Below are 13,626 nucleotides of genomic sequence, written 5' to 3'. Positions count from 1 at the left end.
CAAACTCATGTCAGTGAGTCAGTGATGAGTCAGTGATGCCATCTAACCATCTCATCCTCTGTCATCCTCTTTTCCTGCCTTCAGTCTTTCCCAACATCAGGGTCTTTTCAAATGAGTCAGCTCTTCGCATAAGGTGGCCAAAATATTGGAGTTTAACCTTAGACATCAGTCCTTCCAATGAACACCCAGGACTAATCTCCTTTAGGATGGACTGGTTGGATCTCCTTGCAGTCCAAGGGACTCTCAAGAGTCTTCTCCAACACCACAGTTCAAAAGCATCATTTCTTCTGAGCTCAGCTTTCTTTATAGTCCAACTTTCACATCCATACATGACTACTGGAAAAACCATAGCCTTAACTAGAGGGACCTTTGTTGGCAAAGTCATGTCTCTGCTTTTTAATATGCTGTCTAGGTTGGTCATAACTTTCCATTAGTCTTTTTCATTTCAGGAAATGGCAACTCCATTGTGCCTGTTGAAACTTGAGTCATTTTGGTTCCTCTTTCTCTTAAACAAAATTCATCAACAAATCCTGTATAATTTTATTTCAAAATATATTCAGAATATGACTCATTCATATCATTTGTACCCCTACTGCCTTCCTCTTCAATCCACTTTTCGTTCTCTCCTGGGTTATTGAAATCCTAACTGACCTCTTTGCTTCCAGTCTTGTTCATTTTTGCTTTTTTTTTTCTTGTTATACCATCTGTAGTGTCATCCATAGTGATATTTTAAAACTGTATATCAGATAACATCATTTCACTGGCTTCTCTGTATTCAGAAGAAAAAAGAGAAACTTTTATTGTGGTTTTCCAACCTTTATGTGATCTGTGTCCCTCCCTCTTCTTCCCCAGTTTATTGCCATCCTCTTCACTCACTCTGTATTGGCCATACTGGCCTTATGATCTGACTTAGCTTTAGCAGCATTACTAGCTACTGTGTTTAGCAGAACTTGAAGGATAAATGTAGGATCAGGAAAATTAGTTTTGGAGCTGTGACAGTACTTGAGGATGATGATGGCTTAGACTTATGTTAGACGTACTGAGAAGTGGCCACATTTGGAGTACGTTTTGGTAGTTTGGTGATCAGGATTTCCTGGGGACAGTTTTTCCTCTTTAGCCCCACGAATGTTGACTCATGCTAGATCAAAGACAATTATAAATGATTTTTAGTAGCAGAAGCATAGTTGCTCCTGTCTGCTTCCTGTATAATGTTGCAAAATAGATTATTTGATACTCTAGAGATTTTCTGTTATTTCCCCTCCCATGCCACTTACCACTGACTAGTCAGATCCTTGGTCATCAATCCCTTTGGACAGCTAAAGACACCCCACTGCACCCCACAGGCAGCTTTGTACTTCCCTGAATTGGCTGTGCTCTAATTTGTTGTTGTTGTTCATTAGCTAAGTTGTGTCCTACTCTTGCGGCTCCCATGGACTGCAGCATACCTTACTTCCCTGTCCACTATCTCCCTGAGTTTACTCAAATTCATGTCCATTGAGTCGGTGATGCTATCTTACCATCTCATCCTCTGCTGCCCGCTTCTCCTTTTGCCTTCAGTCTTTCTCAGAGTCAGAGTCTTTCCCAATGAGATCAGCTCTTCACATCAGGTGGCCAGAGTATTGGAGCTTCAGCACCAGTCCGTCCTGTGAATATTCAGGATTGATTTCCTTTAGGATTGACTGGTTTGATCTCCTTGCAATCCAAGGGACTCTCAAGAGTCTTCTCCAACACCACAGTTCAAAAGCATCAGTTCTTTGGCACTCAGCGTTCTTTATGGTCCATCTCTCACATTCATACATGACTACAGGCAAAACCATAGCTATTCACTTATTCCTCTGTTCATTCTCACATCAGAATGCACATATGCTTCATGCACATGATCGTTGCTCAATAGGATGTACAAAGAAGTGTTTTCTGAGCAAAAGAGAATCTTCCCAGTGTTAGGATGCCACCCTCCTCTTTCTCTGATTCCTTGGCACTATATTTCTGAACAGTTGCAAATTACTTTCTCATGAAAAACATTCTGTCTTTACTATCTATATGGGATAATGATTTCTTTTGGTAAGGAATGATTCCTAATTATTATGGATTTCAGCAGTTGGAGATATTTTGATGTAGGATACACCATGCCTTTGCTAAAGGTCTTTAAAGTTTCTGGTTAAAATTGTATATTCACACACATGAATTCTTGTCTATTACGTTGTTTCTCATTTCCAAAAGCAACAGTTTATCTGCCTTTATTCTTTTAAAATCCTTATAAGCTGGATGAGTTTGAATGTGAAACAGCAGCATGTTTTTACTTTCCCCCCCCCCCTCTAGTTAAAGGAGGTCTGATAGAAGGGAGGAAGTAGTTTCAAGAAAGGTGCCAAAACTCCTAAGGACCAAAAGTGAGCCTTAGAAGTGTGACTAGGAAAGATTATTTTCTTGCTCTGGCTGCTATACACAGATTATACTTTCAAGTTATACACAAATCTCCTTAAGTGAACTGGAGCGGGGAGACAGATTTCTGACTTCCTAACTGTATATTAACTGGATAAAACACTTCAGATTTTTTTCTATGGTCAGTACTCTTGCCTGGAAAATCCCATGGACGGAGGACCCTGGAAGGCTGCAGTCCATGGGGTTGCTGAGAGTCGGACACGACTGAGCGACTTCACTTTTACTTTTCACTTTCATGCATTGGAGAAGGAAATGGCAACCCACTCCAGTGTTCTTGCCTGGAGAATCCCAGGGATGGGGGAGTCTGGTGGGCTGCCGTCTCTGGGGTCGCACAGAGTCGGACACGACTGAAGCGACTTAGCAGCAGCAGCAGCAGCAGCAACAACTTTCTACTCATCCTCACAAATTTATGAGTAAGTGAAAAAGGTGCCTTGAGATATAGCTGTATTTTTGCTAAGCTAAGTCACATCAGTCGTGTCCGACTGTGTGTGACCCCATAGACGGCAGTCTACCAGGCTCCCCCATCCCTGGGATTCTCCAGGCAAGAACACTGGAGTGGGTTGCCATTTCCTTCTCCAATGCATGAAAATCATTACCTCTTTCTTAGATAACTTGCTTATTTTTCACTTTGCCACCATGGCAGCCATAACTGGTGGGCAGTCTGTTTACCTCCAATATAATGCAAATCTTAGATTTGATCTAGGTTGATGATGTCATAGTATTCCCATGTGGGTTCCATAATTAAATCCCATAAAAATGTATCTTAGCCTTTGATGAGACCTTTGGAATTTATTTTAATGTATATCCATTCACTGGAAAAGGTCAGTTTTCATTCCAACCCCAAAGAAAGGCAATGCCAAAGAATATTCAAACTATTGCACAATTGTACTCATCTCACACACTAGCAAAGTAATGCTCAAAATTCTCCAAGCCAGTCTTCAACAATACATGAAGCATGATATACTGGATTTAGAAAAGGCAGAGGAACCAGAGATCAAATTGCCAACATCCGTTGGATCATCGAGAAAGCAAAAACGTTCCAGGAAAACATCTACTTCTGCTTTATTGACTACACCAAAGCCTTGACTGTGTGGATTGCAACAAACTGTGGAAAATTCTGAAAGAAATGGAAATACCAGACCACCTTACCTGCCTCCTGAGAAATCTGTATGCAGGTCAAGGAACAACAGAATTGCACATGGAACAACAGACTGGTTCCAAATCGGGAAAGGGGTATATTGTCCAAATCAGGAAAGGAGTATATTATCGGGAAAGGCTGTATATTGTCACTCTGCTTATTTAACTTATATGCAGAGTGTATCATGTGAAATGCCAGGCTGGATGAAGCACAAGCTGGAATCAAGATTGCTTGGATAAATATCAGTAACCTCAGATACACAGGTGATACCACCCTTGTGTCAGAAAGCAAAGAAGAATTAAAGAGCCTCTTGATGGAAGTGAAAGAGGCAAGTGAAAAAGTTGGCTTAAAGCTCAACATTCAGGAAACTAAGATCATGGCATCCGGTCACATCACTTCGTGACAAATAGATGGGGAAACAGTGAGAGACTTTATTTTTTTGGGCTCCAAAATCACTGCAGATGGTGATTGCCACCATGAAATTAAAAGACTAGCTGTGACCAACCTATACAGCATATTAAAAAGCAGAGACATGACTTTGCCAACAAAAGTCTGTCTAGTCAAAGCTATGGTTTTTCCAGTAGTCATGTATGGATGTGAGAATTGGACTATAAAGAAAGCTGAGCTCAGAAGAAATGATGCTTTTGAACTGTGGTGTTGGAGAAGACTCTTGAGAGTCCCTTGGACTGCAAGGAGATCCAACCAGTCCATCCTAAAGGAAATTAGTCCTAATATTCATTGGAAGGACTGATGCTAAAGTTGAAGCTCCCATAGTTTAAAAAATCTTTTGATTAGGCCTCAGGACAGCCCTTGGAAATTATTTACCTGGCCAGATTTACTGACATTCTGTACTTGTAGGACTGTTTTAGGCAGGTTGCAGAGAACCTCAGAAGTCCCACCTAAACCCTCCAGTCACCCATTGGCTGAATTAGTCCACTGACTAGTTTTCTTCCTCTTTCCATGTATTTGATGCCAGCAGGATTGAAAGTGCTTCAGTCATCAGGGTGCTAAGATGTTTTGTTTGCTTTTAATTTTTTGTGTATGTATATTTGTTTTTAATGTGTATTCTGTATTTTCCTCCTTTTATTTTTACAGTGAATTCAATCAGGTGGCATTTAAAAAATTTTGCTGGAAGGTGGAGACATGAGACTGAAGATATCTCTTTTAAAAGAACCAAAGCATATCCTTTTAATACTTATAAACCTTATTGTGATCTCCTTATTGTAGTATTATTAAAAGTTTTCTTCTTTTGTAGTCTAGTTGGAGAATGGATTTTTTCTTCATTCCTTTAATGATAGTTTTGTAAATTATTTCTGAAATACTTGAGGTCATATGTTGCAGGTATTTTTCCAAAGCAAATTATTTGCTCTAAATCTTACTTTCAAATATTTATTAACTTTTTTCTTACTTTAGTACTACTGTACTTAAGTACATAAAAAACGGTTGGTTTTTGTTTAGTCTAAAATCTTAAAAAGAAGGTGTTTTTTTTTTAAAAAAAAAGTAATTTCTCTCTTAATAAGACCTAGTATGTTTTCACTGAATTCTGTTCTGTTTTTTCATGCTCATAATAAAATGGAGGGTAAGCTGGGGAAGTCTGAGCAGTCAGACCTTTATTATTTCATGTGTGAATGTGGCAATTATAAATATTTTATCAAATGCATGACCCTGTATTTTGTCAGCAAGAACTCCCAATTATATGTCAGAAAGATTGGTAGGCCCCTTTACCTTCATTCGTAGTTATTTAGACCAGTGCTTCTAAAAGTATCATCTTCAGACTTTATTACAGGCCTGTGAAGGGATAAGAACAGAAATTGAAAGTAAGAAGGAAGAAATTTTTGTAGCAATTTGACAGTCACAACATCCAAATGTAAGGTCATTTTCCTAGTAATTCATTTTTATTTTATCTTACAAAATGTTGATCTTCAACAGGTTTGAAATAAAAAAAAATGTGATCCTTCAGCCATAGAAAAGCAGCGTTTTAGACATTTGATCAAATGTTTTGAATTTGTATTACTTTTTTTTTTTTTTTTTTTACTGTTTGAGTGAAGATGTAATTCCTTTTATTTCTCATGGAATCACTTTTATTCTTTTTTCAGAGTGTGCCCTCAGGAGTTCATGCTTTTTACAGTCTTATAGATTTTGACTGTCTAGTGTCTGCTTTTACCTTTTCAAGCTGAAGAATACTGATCCTTTTAGACTTTCTTATTCTAGCAGTCCTCTTATGTCTCCCATAATTTTAGTTGACTTACTAGTTTGAAGACACCTGGCATATGTCTGCTGGGTACTTACATCAGTTTTTATAAGGATAAAATTAATTTTTTTTTGTTTTGGAGTGTGTGTGTTTATTTTCTTTCTAGGTTTTAGCAGACACTCTCCCTTTGTATAATAAAGGTTTTAACTAACAATGTTTAAGCTATGAGAGTTATACTGGAAGAATTTTTTTCAGTAATGGTCTAGTGATATCAAGGTTCTTTTGTTTAGATTTTACTTTGAATTCTGAGTATTCCAATGCCACTTTGTTACCTATTTGTGCAGACTCATCAGACCCTTCTATAATTTCATTTTTTACCTTTCTGGTTATTTGCTTAATCTATCATATTTTGAAGTATTAAAAAAACTTAGAACATCCCAGAATAATTATGGCACATAGTCTCTTTCTTTTTTCTTAGAGTTTATTGATTGCTTGGATAGAAAGCATTGATGAAAAGAGAAGGAAGTAAAATGATTATACAATAACAACAAAAGAGCAAACAACCCAACTAGGATGATATGGTAATATAGAAATCCATATATAAACAGGAGAAAGCATCTCTCATAAAAGACAATCTAAAGTTCCTTCTGTAGGATACACAACTCTGCTAGGTGAGCGCCTGTTCTAATGGAGGAAGTAAGGGCCACTTTAGCACCTCAATTTATAGAAATCTACTTGATAAATCAGAGACCAAAAAATAGGTTAAAGTAAGAATTTTAGGGTTTATATCTTATCCATATCACCTTGTGTGGGCAGTAAATTGTAACTGAATTACTTCCTGAATTTAATGTCAGGAAGTTTGGTAGGATTTTAGTTTCAGCTATTAAGCTGTAAATTTTTTCCTGGGTAAATTATTATGTCATTTAAGCAGGTATTTAACTGTTATATTTCAGTGTTCTTTTAGCAGTTGATTTTTTAAAACTTATCAAAATGATACATGCTTATTCTAATAACAATACAGATATAGGTAAATAAAACAATACATATTTCCCTTTTCTCCCCACTTATCCTGCAACAGATTAGATCTTTCATCCTTTTAATCTGTTAGGTGTCTTTCTGCATCTTTTGGCCTTGTTTATAGAATCTTTTGTAACACATTTTAAAATTTTTCATGTATTAAATCTTTGTTTTTTTCTCTTTTGGCACCTGGGTTTCTTATCCTGCTTTCCATTCTTCTTACAACTGTTTTGATAGATGCTTATTTTCCTTTCCTTTTATGGAAAAAATATGAAAGTCCTACACTGGAAAAGTAGGTTTTGAAGCTTGAAACATTTGACCTTATTTTATACTGTTCTTATAATCTGCATCTGCAAAATATTGTGTTTGTTAAAACTGAAGACTTCTGTGTGTTTTATGTCTCCTTAATATGGTGACACATCAAGAATTAGTGAGCTGTGTGGGCTGGACTACTGCTGAAGAGCTGTATTCATGTAGTGATGATCACCAGATCGTGAAGTGGAACTTGTTAACCGGTGAAACAAGTCAAATAGTAAAGCTGCCTGATGATATTTACCCAATAGACCTTCATTGGTTTCCAAAAAGTTTAGGCATAAAGAAACAAACTCAAGCAGAAATCTTTGTCCTCACAAGTTCTGATGGTAAGTTTTTAATAAACATTATTTGCTCATCTTTGTTTTTAAAAGACACCGCTTCTTATTATAACTTATGTTTTGAGTTATTTGTCCATTTCCTGTGTGGTCAGTTGGTCTGTGTATAGACTGTAAGACCAACTGTCATAGAAGAAAGTGAGTTAAACTGGCATATACTGAAATTGAGTGTGAACCTTGGGCTTTACTTTTTCTGTGTTCACAGATATTGTTGTGCTTTTAACAGTTTTGGTTTCTAATTTCTTAAAGTTTAACTGTGTAAAATAACCACACTAAAAAGAGGTATAACACACATTCATTTAGTAAGGTCTCTATTAAATAAAATCTTTATTTTCTAGTACATGCTAATTTGGGCTTCCCAGATGGCACTAGTGGTAAAGAACCCACCTGCCAATGCAGGAGATGTAAGAGATGCAGGTTGGATCCCTGGGTTGGGAAGATCCCCTGGAGAAGGACATGGCAACCCACTCCACTGTTCTTACCTGGAGAATCCAATGAATGGACAGAGGAGCTTGGCAGGCTACAGTGCGAAGAGTCAGACAGGACTGAAGCAACTTAGCACGCACACTAATTTTCACTTACAGAGGTGGAAAGTAGTTTGATCATAGTCTTATTATTGGTGAGTGAAAAGCACCATTTTTGTACTTTTTAAGGACATGTTTTTGTTTTTTAGAAATAACTTGAACTGTTTTCTGTCTGTGCGTGCACGTGTGCTAAGTTGCCTCAGTCGTGTCTGACTCTTTGCGATCCTGTGGACTGTAACCCGCCAGTCCATGGGGATTCTCCAGGCAAGAATACTGGAGTGGGTTGCCATGCCCTTCTCCAGGGGATCTTCCCGACCCAGGGATTGAATCCACGTCTCTGATGTCTCCTGCAGTGGCAGGCGAGTTGTTTACTAGTGCCACCTGGGAAGCCCTTTCCGTCTGTATTACACTTTATCTATGGTGTCAGTTAGGAGTACTTTCATCAAAGTAACAGAAACTCATTAGGCTAACAACTTACTTATGCACAGCTGGAGTTTTCAGGTTTACCTAGCTCCTGGGGAAGATCTTTAAGCACAGAGGCAGCAGGCCCCTGATCCTTACCATCTCTTGGACAGACTCTCCCCAGGTGAGCATGAATGGCAGCCAGCAGCCCAAGGCTTAACTTACAAGAAGAGGAAAGTCAGCAGACACAGTGCCTCTTCCTCAGTCCCTCTTGTAGTCAGCTTGCAGAAAGGGTCCTGGACAAGCTTGGGTCATCTGCCCATCACTGAGTGAATCATTTTAGTCAAGGGATTGGGACACTGATTGCCTGAGCATGGCAGGCCTTTGGCCACTGTGGAAAGGGAAAGAGAAGAGGGCTTTTGTAGCCAGAAGAAGAAAAGGATGTTATGGCAAACAATCACATCAGATCCCAGTTCTTTTACAGGCAGAATGTATGGCAGTTTTTAAACTTACTTCCTGAATCTTGATTAGATGAAATATTGTGTGAAAGTATTTAATACACTGCCTAGTGCTTACAAGATTGACTCTGAAAAGAGCTAGACTTGTTTACCTCTGATGATAATATGAAGGGTTGACTTAAAAAAACTTAATTTTGATATAATTTCACGTTTATAGAAAAGATGTAAGAATTGTAGAGATAATTCCTGCATATTCTTTATTCATATTCACTTAATTGTTAACATTTTGTCCCATGTACTTATCATTGCTACTCTTTTCTCTCTCTCCTGCCCTCCACACATACTTTTTCCTGAAACATTTGAGAGTAATTTACAGACATCCAACTTTAACCATATGTCAGTTCAGTTCAGTTCAGTCGCTCATTTGTGTCCAACTCTTCACAACCCCACGGACCACAGCACACCAGGCCTCCCTGTCCATCACCAACTCCGGGATCTACTCAAACTCATCTCCACTGAGTCGATGATGCCGTCCAACCATCTCAGCCTCTGTTGTCCCCTTCTCCTCCTGCCTTCAATCTTTGCTAACATCAGGATCTTTTCCAATGAGTCAGCTCTTCGCATCAGGTGGCCAGAGTATTGGAGTTTCAGCTTTAGCATCAGTCCTTCCAATGAACACTTAGGACTGATCTCCTTTAGGATGGACCCATTGGATCTCCTTGCAGTCCAAGGGACTCCCAAGAGTCTTCTCTAACACCACAGTTCAAAAGCATCAGTTCTTCGGTGCTCAGCTTCTTTATAGTCCAACTCTCACATCCATACATGACCACTGGAAAAACCATAGCCTTGACTAGATGGACCTCTGTTGGCAAAGTCATGTCTCTGCTTTTTAATATGCTGTCTAGGTTGGTCACTTTCCTTCCAAGGAGCAAGTGTCTTTTAATTTCATGGTTGGAATTGCCATCTGCAGTGATTTTAGAGCCCCCCAAAATAAAGTCAGCCACTGTTTCCACTATTTCCTCATCTATTTGCCATGAAGTGATGGGACTGGATGGCATGATCTTAGTTTTCTGAATGTTGAGCTTTAAGCCAACTTTTTCACTCTCCTCTTTCACTTTCATCAAGAGGCTCTTTAGTTCTTCTTCACTTTCTGCCATAAGGGTGATACCATCTGCATATCTGAGGTTATTGCTATTTCTCCCAGCAGTCTTGATTCCAGCTTATGCTTCAACCAGCCCAGCATTTCTCATGATGTATAAATTAATTAAGCAGGGTAACAATATACAGCCTTGATGTACCCCTTTCCTTTTTTGGAACCAGTCTTTTGTTCCATGTCCAGTTCTAACTGTTGTTTCCTGACCTGCATACAGATTTCTCAAGAGGCAGATCAGGTGGTCTGGTATTCCCATCTCTTTCAGAATTTTCCACAGTTGATTGTGATCCACACAGTCAAAGGCTTTGGCATAGTCAATAAAGCAGAAATAGATGTTTTTCTGGAACTCTCTTGCTTTTTCAATGATCTAGCGGATGTTGGCGATTTGATCTCTGGTTCCTCTGCCTTTTCTAAAACCAGCTTGAGCATCTGGAAGTTCACGGTTCATGTATTGCTGAAGCCTGGCTTGGAGAATTTTGAGCATTACTTTACTAGCGTGTGAGATGAGTGCAATTGTGCGGTAGTTTGAGCATTCTTTGGCATTGCCTTTCTTTGGGATTGGAGTGAAAACTGACCTTTTCCAGTCCTATAACCACTGCTGAGTTTTCCAGATTTACTGGCATATTGAGTTTCAGCAGTTTCACAGCATCATCTTTCAGGATTTGAAATAGCTCAACTGGAATTCCATCACCTGCACTAGCTTTGTTCATAGTGATGCTTCCTAAGGCCCACTTGACTTGACCTCCAGGATGTCTAGCTCTAGGTGAGTGATCACACCATCGAGATTATCTGGGTCGTGAAGCTCTTTTTTGTACAGTTCTTCTGTGTATTGTTGCCACCTCTTCTTAATGGCTTTTGCATCTGTTAGGTCATACCATTTCTTTCCTTTATTGAGCCTATCTTTGCATGAGGTGTTCCCTTGGTATCTGACTCTAGGTGAGTAATCACACCATCATGATTACCTTTGTCATTAACCCTATATACTGCTACTGCTGCTGCGGCTAAGTTGCTTCAGTTGTGTCCGACTTGGTTTGACCACATAGACGGCAGCCCACCAGGCTCCCAGTCCCTGGGATTCTCCAGGCAAGAGTACTGAAGTGGGTTGCCATTGCCTTTTCTGTTAACCATATATACTTCAATGCATTTCCTAAGAATAAGGATTTTTCAGTTACTTAACCACAATACATTGATCAAAATCAGGAAATTTAACACTGATATAATATTATTACCTAATCTACAGTTTGTATTCAAATTTTAGCAAGTGTCCTAATTATGTCTTTTATAGAAATTTTTTTTTCTTGTAAAGAATAACATTGTTTTTGTCATATCTCACTAACTTCCTTTAATCTGGAGCAAATCCTCCATCTTTCTTTTATGATCTCGACTGTTTTGAAGAATATGGGCCTGTTATTTTTATAGAATGTCCAATCAATTCACTTTTGTCTGATTTTTCCTTATGATTAAATTCAGCTATACATTTTTAACAGTAATACTTAAGGCATCAGAGTGGAAAATTCATAATTCTGGTTTGACTCCTTACTGGTGACATTAACTTTGATTACTTTGAAAGGTTGTGTTCACTAAATTAATCTACTGTGAAAGTGAAAGTGAAGTCGTGTCTGACTCTGTGACCCCATGGACTGTAGCCTACCAGGCTTCTCTGTCCATGGGATTTTCCAGGCAAGAGTACTGGAGTGGGGTGCCATTTCCTTCTCCACTGTAAAGTTAATGTTTTTCCCTTTTAGTAAATAATTTCTAAGTGGATACTTTCAGACTATATAAAAATATTCTCTTCCTCCTCAAATTTTCTCCCACTATCTTAGCTGAGTCATTTATTACTAAGGTGGTTGCCGAATGATATTTTTTTAAATGCCATAGTATCTTTTATATTGATTAGTTGGTATTCTCCTTCAAAGAAGAGCCTTCTGTCTCCTGCACATTTGTTTATTTGTTTACTTACATCAGATTAGACTCATAGATGCTTATTTTATTTCATTTTTAAGTTATTCATTCTTTTTTATAATTAGTGGATAATTGCTTTACAGTGTTGTATTGGTTTCTGCCATATGACTGCTGCTGCTGCTGTTAAGTCGCTTCAGTCGTGTCCGACTCTGTGCGACCCCATAGACGGCAGCCCACCAGGTATCCCCGTCCCTGGGATTCTCCAGGCAAGAACACTGGAGTGGGTTGCCATTTCCTTCTCCAATGCATGAATGCCATATGACAACATAAATCAATTATAACTATGTGTGTGTGTGTGTGTGTGTATCTACTCCCTCTTGAATCTCCCTCCCACCCCACGCCCCATCCTATCCCTTGTTTTATTTCTTGAGCATCCTGTTACTATCATTTACACATTTTAATGTTAAAATTGCCACAGATTTGGCCAGTGGGAGCTCCATGAAGCCAGGTCAAATGAATTTTTGTTTTGCCGTGGGGGATATGTTTCCTCATCTTTTGAGCACTTTGCTGGCACAAGATGTTCCAGGCTCATTTTGTACTTTCCCAGTCCCAACTTCCAAATCAGCTGTTTCTCCAAGGAGACATGTTCTTTTTTTGTGTGCTTGATGATATCTAAAAGCCAAGATGACAGTGCTAGGTGTGTGCATTTCAGTGGGATATGTTTGCTTCAAGGCCCTCTCATAGGATGGAGCTAAGAAATATATGTTGAAAACATACATATCTACAGCTATTTCTTCCTCCCTCCCTCGCTTCCTTTACTTCCTTTCACTTCCTCCTATGTTTCCTCCCTCCCTTCCTTCCATGGTTCCTTCCCGTGACAAAAGCCATAAGTTAATTTTGATACTGCCAATTCTAGTTCAGCACTGCAGGATTAATTCTAGTCTCAATACTTGGAAACAGTGTGGAACCTTGGCTCCCATTATTATCAGTATGTTTACTCACTTGTTTAATTCTACAATACATAGTAGGTTGTTTTAGAATTGCTAATCCATACAATTTCAAAAAAATAAAAGTTTAATATTTGTTTTTGTGCTTGTGTGCTTAGTTGTGTCCTACTTGTGACCCCCTGGACTGTAACTCTCCAGGCTCCTCTGTCCATGGAATTTTCCAGGCAAGAATACTGGCATAGGTTGCCATTTCCTTCTCCATAAGAAACTGTATTTTATTTTTAGGTTTATTACAAAGTAAAAAAGATACTAGATGTGGGAAGAAGAGAGAACCAAAGCAGAATAGTTGAGTCTTTTCTCCTAGGTGGAATTATGAATATCTTGGATCTTGTGAAAGAGAAAGCAAAAGATGATAGTTCAAAGGAAAAAAGTGGAAGAGTGAGACTAGAAACAGAATCCAGAAGTAAAAATGAAAAATGAAATGAAAAAGAAATATTCAAAAACAGAAGAAAGTGGATGCCATTTGAAGGTGGTTGGTCAAGGGTTTCCTGCCAGATAAACATCTGAGATCATTTTATATGTGGATGCTGTGTTCTCTGTTAATCAAATACTATAAAAAGAAGTATTATTCTGGTTTGAAAATGTACGTAATATGAGATCTACACAACACATTTTTAAGTGTATAGTACAATATTTAATAATTTTCTATATATTATATATATATAAACATGGAGAAACGTATAAACTTGGAGAAAATATATATATATTTATATAATTTTGTGTAACCACAATGTTGTACAGCAGA

General features: G+C 38.3%; 1 protein-coding gene across 9 annotated transcripts in view; it reads left to right on the top strand.

Moving 5' to 3' along the window:
• IFT80 (intraflagellar transport 80) overlaps positions 1-13,626 on the top strand; it is a 131,698-nt gene that overhangs the window by 11,295 nt on the left and 106,777 nt on the right. For 8 of the 9 annotated variants that reach the window (XR_015160985.1, XR_015160984.1, XM_086392507.1 and 5 more), the window contains 2 exons: positions 4,673-4,759; positions 7,207-7,426. The exons of the other annotated variant lie outside the window; for it this stretch is intronic. Coding sequence is in view for 6 of the 8 variants with exons in the window: in XM_086392507.1 (XP_086248633.1) it covers positions 4,721-4,759; positions 7,207-7,426 (259 nt within the window). In the remaining 2 variants the exon portion in view is untranslated. The remainder of the gene's footprint in view (positions 1-4,672; positions 4,760-7,206; positions 7,427-13,626) is intronic. 9 annotated transcript variants of the gene reach the window in all.

The sequence above is a fragment of the Bos grunniens genome, chromosome 1 (genome assembly GCF_055505025.1).
Source record: "Bos grunniens cultivar Pamir isolate PY7600 chromosome 1, Bosgru_T2T1.0, whole genome shotgun sequence".
NCBI classification, from domain to species: Eukaryota; Metazoa; Chordata; class Mammalia; order Artiodactyla; family Bovidae; genus Bos; species Bos grunniens.
Note: the sequence above shows the minus strand (reverse complement) of the source record. Positions and strands in the feature narration are given on the sequence as shown.